At 37.5% G+C, this 18,719-nt stretch overlaps 1 protein-coding gene across 3 annotated transcripts in view; it reads right to left on the minus strand.

Moving 5' to 3' along the window:
* ANAPC10 (anaphase promoting complex subunit 10) overlaps positions 1-18,719 on the minus strand; it is a 228,208-nt gene that overhangs the window by 104,020 nt on the left and 105,469 nt on the right. Inside the window, exon 5 of one of the 3 annotated variants that reach the window (XM_072724752.1) lies at positions 1,788-1,926. The exons of the other annotated variants lie outside the window; for them this stretch is intronic. Coding sequence (XP_072580853.1) covers positions 1,912-1,926 — 15 coding nt within the window. The 3' untranslated portion in view covers positions 1,788-1,911. Of the gene's footprint in view, positions 1-1,787; positions 1,927-18,719 lie in introns of those variants that run through there. 3 annotated transcript variants of the gene reach the window in all.

An 18,719-nucleotide genomic window follows, 5' to 3' on the forward strand; every position in this document is an offset into this window, starting at 1 on the left:
TCTTTGAATCCCTCTAGTGAATTTTCTACTTCAGTTATTATACTTCTCAACTATAGAACTTCTTTTTGGCTTCTTTTATGGTTTTCTATCTCTTCAGTGATATTTCCATTTTGTTCATACATTTTTCTTGAACTTTTTCCACATCTTCCTTTAATTCTTTGAGCATTATTATGATACTTGTTTTGTCTAGTAGTTCCGCCTTCTGGTTTTCCTCAAGAATAGTTTCTATTTGTATTTCTTTCCTTTGAATGGGCAATATTACTTTCTTTCTTTATATGTCTTGAGATATTTTTGTTGAAAACTGGACATTTTAATCTAATAATGTGGTATCTCTTGAGATCGGATTCTCCTCTTCCTTCAAGGGTTTGCCGGTTTTGTTTGTTTTGATCCTTGTACACTATCTCCTTGCTGAGGATAACCCTGGGATATAAACAAGGTATTTTCAGATCTTTTCTGAGCCTGAACCTCTTCTTAGGCATGTGTAATGACTTTATCATTTCCTTTGGATCTGCAGCTGTTTTTGAATGTCCTAGTCTTTAATGTGTGGCTCCCAAAAAGGGGAAAAGGAAGAGGTAAATGAAAGGGGGTGCCAGCTCATCAAAGCCCCTGAAGTCACTTGAGCCAGGCAGAGAAAGGCTCATAACAATGGAGAGGAATGGCGCAACAATGGCTGGCCACTTCTGCATCTGCACTTCCATGAGTAAAAGCAGGAATCAGAACTAAATACCAGACTTTCAATATTTAAAGGACAGAGTCCTTAATGCCCACCCTGGCTTCCGTAAGTTGCATGTAAGCCACTATAGGATCATGTACCAAGCTGCCTGCCTTGGCCTAGGGAGTGGAAGATAGGGGAGCTACCTCTGTGCTAAGAGTTGGAATTAATTGAAATGAAATGTCCAAGTCTTTCTTTGGAAGCTGCAAGCCTTTAATAGACTCTAGGGTTCCAAAATAGTTACACCAGACAGATTTTGTAGTGTGATTATTGTCTAGGTGAAAAGAGAGATTCCTGGTGCTTCCTACTTCATCATTCCAGAATCCTCCTGCCCCGCTAAATATTTTTAAGAAATAGAGTCTGCAAATATCAACATTGCTGTGAACTGAAGTCTTTTCTTTCTTTTAAAGTGGAAAGAAAGAAAGAAAGAGAGAGAGAGAGAGAAAGAAAGAAAGAAAGAAAGAAAGAAAGAAAGAAAAAGAAGAAGAAGAAGAAAAAGAAGAAAGAAAGAAAGAAAGAAAGAAAGAAAGAAAGAAAGAAAGAAAGAAAGAAAGAGAGAGAGAGAAAGTTAACATAACCACCTGTTTCTGCTTGGAAGAAATTCTGGAGTGCTAATGCATTTATATAGAATACTGCCTCATGACATCATAGAAAAAACATGGTCTGACATCACATGATTCCCATAACATACAAATATTATTCTTTTTTTAGAATGAATATTATTCTTAATGATGCCAAAATTTTGTTCAAGATGTGGAGTTAAAGGAAAGAAATGAGATCTTTAAGTAAGAGAAACTTACATACATGTAAAATCTGGACTCTGAGAGAGCTGAATTCATGCTGTATATTGGAACACAAATGAAACATAATTTATTCCTTCCTCCCTTTCCTTCCTTCCTTCCCTCCACTCTTCTTTTCTCTCCTTCCTTCCATCATTAAAGAAAGTTATTATATACCATCATGTACCAAGCACTGTTTTAAGACACTAAATAAGCAATGAACACAAAGAATCTCTTTTTTTTTTCTTTTTAAGATTTATTTATTTATGAGAGACACAGAGAGAGAGGCAGAGAGAGAGAAGCAGGCTCCATGTAGGGAGCCTGACATGGGACTCGATCCGGGGTCTTCAGGATCACGCCCTGGGCCAAAGGCAGGTGCCAAACTGCTGAGCCATCCAGGTGTCCCAACAGAGTCTCTTCTTAATGGAGTTTACACTTAGACAAAAAATTGTAGACATGACAAATAAATTATATGGTATGTTCAAAGGTGGTAAGTGCTATGGAGAAAAAATATAAAGTGGGAAAAGGAATGAAGAGTGTCAGGGTGGTAAAAGCACTGCCATTTCTTCTGTAGTGTTTAGGGAAACTCTCACTGCAGTAAATCATCTAATATATTTGAATCATAGTCAGTTCTGTCAGTAGTTAAACCTTCCTTTCAATCAGTTAATATACAATACCCAAATTAGCCTAACTTTCTCCACCTGGAGAATCTTTTGATCTTTTTCCTTATTAAATTAAAATGTACCAAAATGCTGTGCTTATTGCTGAGTGGGTCAGGCAGTTTGATGTAAAAAAAAAAAAAAAAACCTGAATAAATACTTCTCCACTCCCACCCCAGAGGTGTATGCAATTATTAGAGTGATTCTTTAAAGGACTTGTTAAAATGCCAAAATAGTGCCACAGAAAACATGTGAAATAAAGATTTAAGTTTTCTTTATGAAAAAAAAGTGTTTAACAAGGGTTTATGGGGTTTTATAAAAACACCTTAACACCTTACAGACCTAAGGGGGAAAAAGCTCTATTTAAGTATCATGCACCAATAGCAGACCACCCAATGCTGATGACTAGAAGCTCCAAACAGACCCATCCTTGGGAGCCTACGTGGAGACCCTAATTTTATGGTCATTTTAATTGTATTTGGGTTATTACCTCATGCCCTAGCAAACACCTACAGTATTTAATAAAAATGAGCACAGAACACTGTTCTAGTTAAAGTATGTACCAAAATCATAAACTAAGTATGCTTCATCATAAATTAACTGGGTGTTTAGTGTTTCTTTGCCTTTAAGTTATATTTATTTTTCTTATAACATGCTATGCTTCACTATATACCAAATCGATGTTAATTGACTTAGCATTTAGACACGCTCTTCTATCTCTAGCTCATATACCCATAAACACACCTGCTCTACATATTATGAAGTGATAAATACTGTTAATCAACTCTCCAGATATTCAAGAGAATAACTACATTAGATCACTGGAGCTGAAAAGCAAATCTTGAAAAGAAAAAGAAAACTCATTTTGTATTTGCCTAGAGTCTAGCTACTACTTACAACAACGTTGAGTCAGATATAAAAAGTTGTGACCTTCCTCTGCAAAACAAAAGGAACTCTCTTGAAAAACCCAATACCATCATTTTGTATTTGTGTATAGTATAAAAAAATGGATTCTTAGTTTCTTGCTTCAGTGCTCTGCAGAAAAAATAGATGAGGGCAACATATAGAATTTAGAATTGACGTTCTTTACTGCCACCACTGTCGAACTAGATATTCCAACATAAAACCCTTAATTACCAAATTTGTAGCTCCTTCTATTTCTTTACCTGGTCATTCCATAGCCCATCAAATTTAGATCTGCACAATCCTCCCCCTACAACATTACACTAAAGTAGTTCTTGTTTAAGTCTCCTGAAATCTCCTAATCGCCAACATTGCTGGTCTTTTTTTCAGTCCTTGGTTGATTTGACTTCTCTGTAACTTCTACCTTATAGAGTACTTCTGCCTCCATGAAACTCTCTCTGTCTTGGGCTTTCACACCACCAGCATGATGGTTCCCATCCTCCAGTCTTAGAACTTCTGTCTCCTTCACTGGCTTCTTTTCTCTGAACATCTTTTAATTACAGATGACCCTATATCATCCTATACAGTCTTCTCTTTTCACTCTACAAACAGCCTTTGAGTGATTCTATCAATTCTATTGATCTTAATATACTGACTGTATGGTAATAATTCAAAGTGAATGCATGATGTCCCCTTCTCCAAGAAAAACAGATTCTTTCCTCCATGTCCCATATTTCAGGAAAGGAAGATATTATTTAAGAGATGCTGGTGCCAAAAACCTAGATGTCCTTTACCTCTCATGTAGGGTTACTAGATATAGCAATTAAAATATAGGACTTTCAACTAAATTTTAATTTCAAGTAAACAATGAATACTTTTTCAGTATTAATATTTCCCAAATACTGAAGTTTAACTGAGCACACTGTATTTTATCTTGCAATCTGATCAAACAATTTTCCGTTGCCTCTATCCTAGACCTACCCACCATTGTCTATTGCTTAGATCTCTAAAATAGCCTTCTAGTCAGACTCCTTGAATGCTTCATGACCCCTTAAAATCCATTTTCTACACAGTAAATATAATGATCTTTTAAAAAAACTGAATTAGAAAAACAAACATGAATTGTATCATGATATTCATCTTCTTATCTACCATCAACAAATCCCTTACTACTATCACCTCTGCCTATCTCTCTAGCCTATACTTTAGTGATTCAATCTAGTTTATTATGTTTTGGCTACAATTATCTTATTTCAATTCTTAAAATTCTTTTAGAGCCTATCTGCCTTCATACATACTACTATTTCCACTGCCCTGGACTTTACTGACTACTGATAACAAAATTTATAATGTACTGAGGTGAAATTTGCATAAAAGAAATTTAATCATTTTAAAGTGAACAATTCAGCGAAATTTAGGATAGTCACAACATTGTGCAACCTCTACTTCTATAATGTTGCAAAACATTTCCATCACACCAGAGTAAAACCTTTTACTCATTAAGCAGTTTCTTCCCATTCCCACCTCTCCTTAGCTCCTGGCAACAACAAACTACTCTCTGTCTCCATGGACTTGCGTATTTTAGATACTTCGTATAAATGGAATCATATGATATGTGGTATCATGTGCCTGGCTTCTCTCATTTAGTATAACGTTTGGGAGGGTCATTCATATTATGGGATATATCAGTTCTTCATTACTTTTTGTGGCTGAATGATATTCCATTGTGTGTATTTGTTTGGATAACAACCCATTATTTGTTTATCCACTCACTGTTGATGGACTGTTGGGCCATCTCCATCTTTTGGCTATTTTGAATAGTGTTGCTAAAAACATGCTGGTACATGTGCTTTTTTGACTACCTGTTTTCAGTTCTTTTGGGTATATATCTAAGCATGGAAATGTGAATCATATGGTAACTCTGTAGCTTAACTCATAGCTTTTTGAAGAACCACTAAACTGTTTTCCATAGCAGCTGAACCATTTCATATTCCCATTAGCAATGTATGAGGGTTCAAATTTCTCCACATCCTCATCACACTTATCTGACATTTCGATTATAGACATCCTAGTGGGTATGAGGTGTGTCTCATATGGTTTTGATTTACACTTCCCAATGACTAATGATTTTGAGCATCATACATATACACAAAGGGAGAACATATAAAGCTTCTTGCCTGTTTGTATATCTGCTTTGGAGAAGTGTCTATTCAAGTCTTTTGCCCATTTTTTAAACTGGGTTGCTTATCTTTTTGCTGTTAAATTATAGAGTTGTTTATATATTCTAGATATTAAACTCTTGTCAGATATGTATTTGCACATATTTTCTTCCACTGTATAGCTGTCTTTCCACTTTCTTTGATAATGCCATTTGATACACAAAAGCTTTTTATTTTTTTAATGAGGTAATTATTTTTATTTTTTTATTTGAGACCTAGAGAGAGCACAAGTGGGGGGAGGGGTAGAGGGAGAGAAGATCCAAGCCTACTCCTGCTGACTCTGGAGCCTGATGCAGGGCTTGATCTCACAAGCTATGAGAGCAAAAGCTGAGCGGAAACCAAGAGTTGAATGCTTAACCAACTGAGCCAACCAGGCACCCCTTTAATGAAGTCTAATTTATCTATTTCTTCTTTTGTTGCTTATGCTTTCAGTGTCATATCTGAGAATCAATTATCAAATCCATGGTCATGAAGATTTGCCCCTACATTTATTTCTAAGAGTTTTATGGTTTTAGCTCTTATATTCATAAGGCCATTGATCCATTTTGGGTTAGTTTTTTATATATGATGGGAGGTAAAAGTCCAACTTGACTCTTTTACGTGTGGATATCCAAATGTCCAGCACTATAACAGAATTTTCCCCCATCCTCTTCTCCATCTCCTCCCACCTCCCCTTTCCACCCCCTATATATGTTTCAGGGCTTAAATGTTACCTTCCTTGTATACCTGCTCCCTCCCTCTCAGAATAGATGCTATTCTATTATTTAGATATTTAATAGAAATTATTCTATTATCCCTATTATAGGCCAACATTTCACCATGTGCTTAGTTTCTGTCCTCTGCTACATTATAAGCTCTAGAAGGAAAAGGCTATGTCTGTCTGATTCATCCCTACATCCCCATTACCTACCATGGTGCCTGCCATATATATTTGTTGAATTAATAAATTTTTGTTGCATCACCCACTTCCCACAATTTATCTCCAACCCAGGTCCTCAAGCCTCTTCTCAATCACACTTAAGGATTCTTTATTTAATGAATAGAAAATCTTTCTCTTATTTCGAAGTTTCTTGTCTAAAATGGTTTATGCCCATTCTTTGCCCATTCCTTCAAAACATGCTCAAATGTTACTTCCATAAAGACTTACCTGACTTCTATAGCTACTTATTCACTTCTTTATAGCACCTCGAAGCTATTTCTATAATAGCACTTAATATATTATAGTTGACTGTTAGAGATCTGGTCTTATACTAGGGTATAAACTCTTCAATGGGAGGGAACAAATATCATTTTCTTTCTTTCAGTGTCTTACACAGTGCCAGATACGTAGTAGGATTCCAAAAAATATTTGTTAAATAATTAGAAAAATGAATATGTGATTGATGAAAAAAACATGAATCAGAGTAATTATTATTTTTCTGTGTTTCCATAAGTGCAAAGACCTGAAAGTTACCTTAGAAATAGCTCGGTTTCCATCATAATCAACAGACCATTTGTAGACCTACTCTTCAAATTTGCTGTGTAAATTATATAGAAATCAAATTCCTGGGTCAGTGAGCTTAGGAAATAAATCAGTAATGAACTTTTTTTGAAATTTCCTAGATGCTTAGTACTGTGCTGGGTGCTATGGGACAAAGAAAAGAAAGATAAGGCATGATCTTTGCCCTTATAACTTAGATTAGTGCAAAAGATGAACCAAAATGAAATGATTAATGAATTATATAACAATTAATGGACAATATAAGAATATAGTTAAGAACTAGCTCACATATTAACACTATAAATGCAATGGATTCAGAAATAAACAAATCAGCTTTTTAATCTAAGAAAACATTATTGCATACTTAATACTGTAACAGGCTCTGTGCTAGATGCTAAGATATAGACCTAAATAAGACACCCCTTTCTTAGTCAAAAACTCCTTTGAGTGTCTAAGTAAAATTATGGATACTCTCTCTAGGAAAATGCATATATGTTAAACATACAGATACACAAACACACACTCACAGCAACATTGTAAATAATATTAGGAGATCATGAATCAAAAATGTCTGATCTGGAGGATTTGTCTAGGGAATATCAAATGATTAAAGGCTGGAAGAAATTAAGCTTCTTCAATGTTTTTTTTTTTTTTTTTCTTTCAGAGTGCTTTGCTGGAGTGCATGTTTAAAAGCAAAATATTTATTATTAGTAGAAATAACAGCAAAAAAAGATTGAAGGATTGGTGAACAATTTATACTCCATGAAGAAGTTACATTTTATCCAAAGAAGGACACTTCAGCTGACAAGTGCCACCCAAATGTGGGCTCAGCAATGCCTGATTTTGAAACTTTTCAAGAAAAGTCATAAATTCAGATTTTATGTGAATCCTTCTGGTTTTTAAATGTTGGTGCTGTGAAAGAGACTCTTCTGTGCCTCGTCAACACCCATTCTCCCCTCCTTTCTTACTAACAGAATCCCAATTTTATTGTAGCCACACTGTCCCAATTAAAAGTTGACACTTCCTGGCTTCATTTGTTGATTGGGCAGCCAGTGAAATGTCAGCAGAGTTGTCAGGTGACTTCTAGAAAAGGTTGAGTCACTTGGAACAGATGCTCCTTTTGCCCTTATTCCTTTCTACCTTCTTCCAGCCTGAAATTGGACATGATGGCTGGAGCTCTGAGTTCATGACATGACTTTGAAAATAAAAGCTATGAGTTAGAGATGGTAAAGCACAAACATGGGTGATGTCTAGGTCCTTGATGACTGTGACGTTTCCATTCCACCCTGACTGCCTACTTCCAAACTTCTTTTACATAATAGAAAAATGGAAAAATTAACCATTATCTTGTTTCAAATATTGTTTGGAGAAAGGGTGTTTGTTTTATGTAGCTAAATAAATTCTATTATTTCATATTTTCTTTTTAAATACAAAGTAAAATATATCTGTGGTCTATATCTAGCTAACAAGTCACCTATTTATGACCCCTTGCTGGGGACACAGAAAGCACACTAAAAGTTAATGTTATGTATGTATATACATGCATATATTTCCTAGCTCTGTCCACTGATAGGCCTAGATGCAATCACACTGCAGTAGAAATGAACATATCACGTATCCAGATCTTGATTTTCAAATGTCATTCTCCTCATGGCAATAGAAAGAACCAGGACATTGGAGAGAAATAGCTGATTCCACTACTAGAGCAGGGGAAATACAGGATGAGCTGGAAATTTCCTGCCAGAAAGTAAAGAAGTAATAACAACAACCACAAGATGATGTGGGCATGTTGAAAGGACACAGGAGCCAATCTCTCTGGAGGCAATCTGATGGCTTAGTATGGGGCAATTTGAACAAGAAAATAAATGATGATAGTAATAGATTGTAATCCATAGAATAAAGTAAACATTCACAAGTCCATACTAATATAAATAATTGAATAAATAAGTAAATGTGGAAGAAGAGACTGAGGTAGGGCTCGATCTCACCATCTTGAGATTACGGCCTGAGCAGAAACCAAGAGTTGGACACTTAACCAACTGAGCCATCCAGATGCCCTGAGATAGCTTTCTTACAGCAGAATTCCAACTAATAAATGTACATTGAATGATGGAAATAAGAATTAGCATTTGGTAATACCTGAGTTAATAATTATTGCAGGCTAGAAAAATCAATGGATTAAAAAATTAGTAAGCAAAAGTATGGTAAAAAAAAAAAAACCCAGGATATTACATGGTCTCAATATATCTTTCTACAAAATACTTATTAATCACAAAGGGGAAATACTAACTTTAAGTGCAAAATCTTACAGACACTTTCTCAACCAAGTGATCAAAAATAACATCATCTACAATGAGACAAATCAACATCACACACTTCCTGATATGATGCCTGAGAAGGATATTACATCACTTTGGTGGTATTCTTGCCAAGAAGGCATAATTCAACATGCATGTTTCAACATGAGGAAACATCAGACAAATCTAAATCAAAAGACATTCTACGAAAATAATGGCCAGAACTCTTCAAAAGTGTCAAAGTCACGAGCAACAAATGATACCTGAAGAACTATCTCAGGTTAGAGGAAATTAAAGTGACATAACAATTAAATGCAATGCAAAATCTTGGATTGGATCTTGGACAATAAAAAGGACTTGAGTGGGACAAATGGCAAGATTTGAATGAACTAATGTAAATTAGTTAATAATATTGTTTCAATGTTAACTTGCTGGCTTTGATTATTTTATCATGGCTATAGCATACTAATATTTGGTTAAGCTGAACAAAGGGCACATGCTATTTTTGTAACTTTTTTGGAACTCATACTAATATTTGGTTAAGCTGAACAAAGGGCACATGCTATTTTTGTAACTTTTTTGGAACTCTGAAATTATTTCAAAAGAAAAAGTTAAAAAAACTAACAGGTGTGATACTGAGATATAAAAAGAAATATATATTTTGGTCTTTGTCCCTGTCTTCAGTATCCCTTGGAACCTCCCAAATGATGTGTCTTTTTGTATGCTAAGAAAATAACTGGTGGTGGGAGCATTTGAATAGCTCAGGATGGGGGCTGGTTGCTAGAGAAACCAACCATCTGATTAGAGGGTTGGGTCTTTCAGTCCCACCTCCAGATCTCTGGGGGAGGGAGGAGCTGGAGTTAACCACTAACAGCCAATGATTTAATCAGTCATGCCTACTTAATAAAGCCCCCATTAAAAACCCTGACCATACGGTTTAGAGAACTTCCAGGTTCCTGAACTTGGGAGGGTGGCAAGTTCAAAGGGCATGGAAGCATTGAATACCTTGTCTCATGCATCTTTTCCAACTAGTTGCTCTTGAGTTGTATCTTCTTATGATAAATCAGTAGCCTACTAAGTTAAGCACATTTTCTGAGTTCTCTTGAGCCTTTCCAGCAAATTATCAAACCTGAGGAAGGGATTATGGGAACCTCTGATGTATAGCTTTTTGGTCAGATGCATAGGTAACCATCTAGATTTGCAATTGGCATCTTAAGTGGGGCGCAGTCTTGTGGACCAGAGCCCTTTAACATACGGGGTTTACACTAACTCCAGGTAGTTAATGTCATAATCGAATTATAATAGGACATCTTAGTTGGTATGCTGAGTTGGAGAATTTCTTGGTGTACAAAACCCACAGGTTGGGTGTCAGAAATGGCTATGTGAGTAGAAGAAATAGTTTTTCCTCTAATAGGTTAATGGTTATGATAACATATTATTCCTTATGTCAACACTATGCTCTTCATGTCTAATAGAGTTAGCTATCTGTGTCACAGAAGATTTCTAGAAAAAAAGTTTTCAATTCATTTTTAAGTAGAACACTGACAGTGGGTACCTCTGAGTTACCAGTGTTATCTTGTGGTGACAACCTCAGACCTATATATGAAATACCCTGAAATAGCATTCAGTATGTTTTGAGGTGGGCAGTAGTACATTAGAAGTGGCATCTAAGAAAAATCTACATGGCAGATGGTAAGACAGAAAGATTAGAAAGGAAGAGGGCATAGCCAGGTAATAGACTATGACCTAAATGAGAGTGGAGGAGGATTTGAACTCTGGTTGGCAGTCAGCATAGAGGGCAGGTATTAAAGTTGTTCACATTTTAAAGTTCGGAATTTGAAATCTGAAAAACAAGGAAGGAGCCACAGATGCTAGTTATCATGGAAAACAGTAGCATCTTGATAGAAATAAAGAAATTGGGAGGGACATATGATGAACTCAATTTTGGCCATGTTGAACTTTAAGTAGTGACAGAACATTTGGAGATATGAGGCTGGAACTCAGAAAAGAGATTCAAGCTGGAAGTACATTTGGGTGTCACCAGCAGAAATGTTAACTGCTGAAATCATTAGAATGCATGATCTCTTTGATGGAAAAATCGCAATAAAGAAAATCAGAGAAATGGGGGCTACGAAGGGGAAGAATAAAAATAGGCCATTCTCAGACTTCTAGGCCCAATTATTAACAGAAAATGGGCCACTTCAGTTTTAAAATTACAGCAAGCAAATTTTGTGATAGTACCTGCTTCTCAATGATCCTCCATCTCTGAGAAGGGCTTATGGCCACAGGGATGGAGTCCAGTGCCCACGCTGCCTCATGACTCCGCACCTTGGGTACTGATGAAAATAATAGAAACCCGGTACAAGGAAAAATTTATCCCTCTCCCTCCCTCCCTCTCTTTCTCCCTCCCTGGTATTTAAAACTTGGAATGTAAAGATATTGCTCCTGGGAGTCAAGTTTATGGGAGAGTCCCATAGAAAAAGTCAACCAAGTCTTATCTCTAAAGTCTCTGAAGCTTAATCCCTGAGGTTTGGTTTTCAATTCTCCATAACATACCAGTCCCTTTTCAACAAATGCCATCACTCCTTTTTCTCCTTTCAGGGACCAGAAATCAGTTTCCATTGTTTTGAACAAAACAATTAATACCATTGGTCTTTCCATTCGGGCTGTTACAACAAAATACCAGAGACCAGAGAGCTTATAAACAATAGAAATGCATTTCTCTTACATCTGAAGGCTGGGAAGTCTAGGATCAAGGCCCTGGCAGATTTGGTGTCTAGTGAGAACTCATTTCCTGGTTCATAGACAAAAGGTTCAGCCCTCATGACCTAATTATCTCTCAAAGACCCTTCTCTGAACACCCTAACATTGAAGATTAGGTTTCAACATACAAGTTTGCCCAGAGGTGGGGAAGGATGGGGACCAAACACCATAACAATCACAAACATTTAATGACCATTCCCTCCGTGCTACTCAAACTTTAGTGTGGATATGAATCACCCAGGCATCTTTGAAAATGTAGATTCTGATTCATTGGGCCTGAGGTAGAGTATGAGATTCTACATTTCTAACCAGCTTCCAGATGATGCCATTATTGCTGATCTAAAGACACACTTGAAGTAGCAAAGCACCATATGACACGAGCTCTGTCCTCAAGGAAAATGCATAGTCTGGCAAGGCAGACAAGCCATATGCCAGTGAGATGAATAATTTAGGATTTCACTGTGCAGCATAAAGTATGCTGGAGTGATTTTAGACTTGGCTGTGTTTAAACCTACCGCGTTTAAACTTGCAAATCACTGAATCAAACTGGACCTCAGTTTCTCCATCTGTAAAATGAGAGTGACAGGATGACTATGTCCTTCTCAACTGTTAAATTCAATCTGTGATTAAAATTAAGATTATTTATACAAACAGGGATAATACCAACTCAGACAATTATCCATATAATATCCATTATATGTGTATAATAAGAAAAGAGTCATTTCTCATAAAAATATACATTTAATAATTTCAAAAATGTACACAAAATAGTGGAAAATCAGTTTCATTAATAATGTATATAATATTGTCTCATTTTAAATTATCTTTGAATTCCTGGCTAATTCTAACTTTTCCCCCTTACCTGTATTTTCTACTATCAATAGGTATATTTTTAAAAGAAACCCCAAATCTATTCACCCATCCTTGTGAATCCCTGACTGTCCCAACCCTTCCCAACTGCTCCCCACCTGAGCCCTGTGCTGGGAATGGTTCAGTCTGTCAATATGTATGAAGCTTCTTTTCATGACTGAGCAGAATCTGGAATTAGTTTGTCCAATGTTCCTGTAGGTACATTGAGACCCCCAGGAATTGAACTACCATTTCATCTGACTGGCCTCCTGCCCAGCTTCTGGTTTTCACCCTAGTTCCCTGTTGGGATAGGAGCCCAGCCCTGAACCCCAGCCAAAAAAGCTGTAGCCCTCGCTCTACTTAATTCTTGCCAGCCCAGGAGACAAACCCTGCTAGGGGTACCACCATCACTCCCAGCCCAGCTTCCCCAGTTGCTAGATTGTATGCTTTAGCCCAGGAAGACCTCCCAGAATTGCTGCTCAGATAATAGCTCAGATAATGGGATATCCAGCAAAACCTGAGAAATTCTCCCCCAGGCCTAACACATTAACCTGCCAAAAAGCCTTTACAAATGACTTCTTTACATTCACAAGTAGACCGACTAGAAATACAGCAACACATTTTGCAGGCTAATTCACTGAACTGACAAAATTAGCAGCTATAGCTGAAAAGGTGAAATGTATTTGCTATTCAGTCATGGTAGGAGCACACACATTAATACATAATTCTGTGCTTGCATTATTGAATGGTTTGTGATCATATAACATCTTTGGGGCTTAGTCTCCTCATCTGTAAACTGACTGGACAACTCTCAAGTCTGTTCAATTAAAATTCTAGATAGATTACTTTTTACCAAGCAATTATATTCACTTTTAGACCCATTCTGTTTCTCCTATAGTATTCTTATGGCTAAGTATAGCCATGATGTCACATGATTTAAAAAAATAAATAGGATAGATCAAGCCTTTATTTTTAGACATTTTCACAAAGGGGTTTCAGTAAATGAACTTTCTAGTGGAAGAGAGAACATGAAAAACATCAGCCTCCAGACATCAGCAGCAGCTCTGCTCAGGGCAGGATCCTCCTTGCCCAAGTGGTGAGGTGGAGGTGTGTATTTCCCTACCTTTATTAGCTTATCTTGCTGCCTCCTGTGGAAGCACACATTCTACAAAATCATCAAATTCTATCTTGCACCGTTTCTCTGCACAGATACCACCAATTCCATGTGCACATTCTATCTATTCTTTTTCAAAAGAAATAGGATAGAATTCCATCGACCTGTGTGGAGGCTGAGAAAATTAAGGCCATTCCACCTCAAGTTTAGCATTAGCACAAGTACAACCATCTCAGGCCCCTGTGAATAAGAGCTGAACTTTACAGGAAGAAACCACTCCCCCACTCTAGTCAAGCCACTGGCTCATATAGGAATGCGGGACCGCCAACCGCTGAAGAATGTAAACCCTGCCCTTTGCCTGCCAATTCTGACCAGAATAACAGGCTAGTTCAAACGGACCCTATAGGATGAATTATAATTCAATTGGCCACCTGCATATGGACTGACATGACCATGTAACTTTCTGTATGTGTTACAATCCCCATTGGCCACTGGCCCCTATAAAACTGCTACGCCTCTTAACCTCAGTGTCCAAGCCCCTGCTCCGCTGTGTCAGGTATACTTGGACTCAAGCTTGAGCTTGCTAATAAATCCTCATGTACTTGCATCGGTATCGGCTCCTTGGCGGTTTCTCGGATTCGCAATCTTGGGCACAACACCTGGAATCTGGTCAGGCCGCTCAGCACTTTGGATTGTCATCCAATGAGCCAAGTTAAGAGCCAGCCTCTTCTGCACATCAAAGAAAGAATGGCATCCCACCATGGTGTTCTTATCTCCTCACTGGCCACCGCTACTGGATGATCTCTCACACTACTTTATAGTTAGTTGTACATGTGAGTTTTTTTCCTATGACTTCTTTGAAGACAGAGCTTTTGTTTTACTTGGTCTTGTAGCTGAGTTTCTTACACGGTTATGAGCTCGCAGTAGGCTTCAGTCAACAGAGTGAACTGCAAACATGAATAACTAAGTCACAAGACAACACCCACAATACTACACACTTAAGCAAAATTTGTGAAATGTTTTCTTTATAGTTCTTAACAGTTCCTGACATTCCAAAAAAGTCATTTTTAGATAAAATTAGTCATGTTTAACTTCATCAGAGCAACCTTAAGATATTTTGGCTGTTTGATAGTAAGAAAATGGAGGGGGGAGCAATTATTTGATGAATTAATAGGGTCTACCTTCCTCAAAGAGAACTTAGGGCAATTTACAATGGCCCACAATGACCCAAAAGAGGTGGGAATTGGCAAACCTCACCTGACTGTTGCCCAGAAGCCCTGAATCTTCCTGCCCAGAAAGAAAACAGCTCACACGAATTTGCATAAGAACAGAAGCACCAAGCCACTCTGGAAAACACTATGGAGGTTCCCCAAGAAGTTAAAAATAGAGCTACCCTATGATCCAGCAATTGCACTACTGGGTATTTATCCCAAAGATACTGATGTAGTGAAACGACAGGATACCTGCAACCCAATGTTCACAGCAGCAATGTCCACAATAGCCAAACTGTGGAGGGAGTCACAATGTCCTTCAACAGATGAATGGAAAAAGAAGATGTGGTCTATATGTACAATGGAATATCACTCAGCCATCAGAAAGGACGAATACCCACCATTTACACTGACATGGATGGAATTGGAGGGTATTATGAGAAGTGAAAAAAGTCAGTTGGAGAAAGACAATTACCATATGGTTTCACTCATATGTGGAATATAAGAAACAGTGGAAGGAACCATAAAGGAAGGGGGGAAACTGAGTGGGGAAAATGAGAAAAGAAGACAAACCATGAGAGATTCCTGACTCTGGGAAACAAAGGGTTACAGAAGGGGAGGTGGTGGGGAGATAGGGTGACTGGGTGATGGGCATTAAGGAGGGCACTTGATGAACACGGGGTGTTATACTATATGTTGGCAAATTGAATTTAAACAAAAATTAGGGATGCCCGGGTGGCTCAGCGGTTGAGCGCCTGCCTTCGGCCCAGGGAGTGATCCTGGAGACCCAGGATCAGTCCCACATCGGGCTCCCAGTATGGGGCCTGCATCTCCCTCTGCCTGTGTCTCTGCCTCTCTTTCTGTGTGTCTGTCATGAATAAATAAATAAAATCATAAATAAATAATAAAAATTAAAAAAAAAAAAACTGAAGCACCAGGACATCAAGGCAAATGATTAAAGTGTTAGGCTAGGGAGGAAGCTAGAACTAGGCTGTAGTAATTTACTTCCTGATGAATTAACATCAAAATGTCTTTGGGTCACTTGAATAATATTTGGTAAAATATGTAAATATTCATTTTTCTTCCTTACCTCTAGTAGAGAAAAAGTGCCTTGAGAGCCTCGCAGAAAGGAGAGTTGTTAAAAAACTAAGTTTCAGGAAAAGATAAAATCATGGCTCCCGTGCAGCTATTAAAATGAACATGAGTCAAAGAATTTCTTTTAAACCATATGATATGAGGGCACCAGGGAGATGTTATAAGCCAGTTCCAAGGAAAAGTCAATGCAGCACAAATTCATAAGGAGTAAAGGAACATTGCACATAGGGCAAAACTAGCTTTTCCGCATGAGGGAGGAAGTAAATTAAAAGTATTGCTGGATCAGACATAATATCTGTATCTATTAGCTCCCTACGACTAACACAGTAGTAGAATAGCTCGAAGACAATGCACTGGGGCTAGAATTCCATCTTTTGGAAGGGTATGCTCTGGATAAGTTTAGCTTTCCATTGAAACACAAAAGTTTTTCTACAGAGTTTACTTGACCTTCGGCCCTAACAGCTTTCTTTAACCTCACAGGTGTTTCAGCCATGCTTTGGCAAGCAAATTGCTGTCATTTCATAAGTGAATTCTCTACTGGTATCTGAGATGCCAATATTTCATAGTGCCTATTAAAATAATGCCACACATGTAGCAGAACAAACCTTACATTTTTAAAATTCCTAGAAACCTGACATTCTCTACTAGATGAACAGAGAATTCTACCTCTGTGCAGGAATAGGACACAGGGTTTTCCTAATAAGCAAGGCCAAATTATTTTCTCAAAATGCAATAATGACTCTGCTCAAATACTCTGGTGTGTATATGATTGACACCGAGGGTCCTGTGCCATGAACTATGGAAGACAATCTGGGCATGAGGAAGTTTGAAAGCTGGTGGTACCTAATACCAGGCTTCATTGGTATTTGCAGCAACTGCTTCAGGAGTAGCGCTTCCCTGATGGGCCCACAGTATTTCCATAGCTTTAGAACTGTTCTCCCTGGTATTTGTGCTCCTTTATGTCAGCTGCCCAACTGGCAGAAACAAAGGTGCAGACCTGCAAGGAAGACTCTAGATGCAAAGGCAGGACTCGATTCAGAAGCTGAAGCCTTCTTCCCTCTGCCACCATCCCGACAAGCATGACCTCACCCTCGGCCATTCTCCCCCTTCACCACCACCGGAGGTCTCCCTTGGTCATCCTACTGCAATCCAGGCATGGAGGAGCCTTTGTTCACTATCCTAATGTTTTGTGGGTCTATCTGTTCTTTGGACCTCAGCCCCTCAGCTTCCTTCTAACCTGCACCACTCTTTCTCCTCAGGAATATTTTTCTTATCTATTTTCCAGTCGAGGCAGCTGGCAGCTTTACTCAGAATCTAAAGACTCATGTAATTTTGAGCAAGGAGACTGGTAGGAGGGATTAGGATCCCCTTCTCTAAACAGGGAGGAGGGTGGTTCCTAGACAGCCAAGCACTCTGTAAACTACCAATGAGCTGCTTTGACCATAAAAGCAGTTCAGCCTGGCCTTTGGTGAATGTCTGGGGTTTTTTGTTTTTGTTTTTTTGTTTTTTGTTTTTTAAGTAGAATTGTATTCCACCAGCCTAAGTTAGCTGCAAAATATACATTCCAATAGCTGAATGAGTTGACCTATTGTATGGGGTTACTTAGTGTTGTTCATTTAAATACTGGAGAATGTCTGTCAAATACAATGGTTTTCATTGTAGCACAGTTGATGTTAAACTGTTCTGACAGTGAGTAGGCAATAGGTTCAGCAGCTTCTAAAGGGAAATCGTGGTTTGTATTAATAAAACCATGTCATCAGCATCGAGAAGGGCTCATTCTCTACCATTTACTATGCCTTGCAATGTCCTCCCATTTACTTAACAGCCATATCAAGTAATATATGATAGAGCAATAATGCCAAATTAGAACACTACTCTGTTATACATACATTTAGAATTGGAATTTTGCCCTACCCATAAGGAATTCAGAATGCACACCAGGATTATAGAACTTAATAAATAGATTCATTCAAATGATAGCCATTGAGTACATTATTGTTCTATAAACTGAAGATATGAAGAAAAGTAAGATACGGTCTCTGTGGAGAAGACAGTGCAAATGAGTATGACAACATTTTCACAAGGTTAGAATATGGCTAACAGTCATTCTGCTATTTTCTAATAAAATAATAAAAGTAACATATGATTATTATAAAAAAACCATCCACAATCCCATCACTTTATTATTCTTAACTATGTTTTTTTCTGAAAAACAAGAGTAATACTGGTCAGTAGTACATTACTCCTAAAACCTGTTCATTCTTCATGTAAGATATATTATATCCCTAGAGCTGATTCAGAAAAAAAGGATTTGCTTAAGAACAATGGTCTCTATTTCATTTCTTTTTTTAAGCTTTCGCTGATAATAAAAGAGTTATTAGATCCCAGTTTAATATATGACTTAATTCTATAGAATACAAGTGACCCTTGAGCAATACGGGTTTGAACTGCATGGAACCACTTACAATTTTTTTTTAAAATAAATATGGTACAGTTCTCTAAATGTATTTTCTCTTATGATTTTCTTAATAACATTTTCTTTCTTCTAGCTTACTTTATTATAAGATGGTATATAATACAAGTAACATACAAAATACATATATTAATCAACTTTTTATGTATTGGTAAAGCTTCTGGT

The sequence above is a fragment of the Vulpes vulpes genome, chromosome 10 (assembly GCF_048418805.1).
Source record: "Vulpes vulpes isolate BD-2025 chromosome 10, VulVul3, whole genome shotgun sequence".
Taxonomy (NCBI): Eukaryota; Metazoa; Chordata; class Mammalia; order Carnivora; family Canidae; genus Vulpes; species Vulpes vulpes.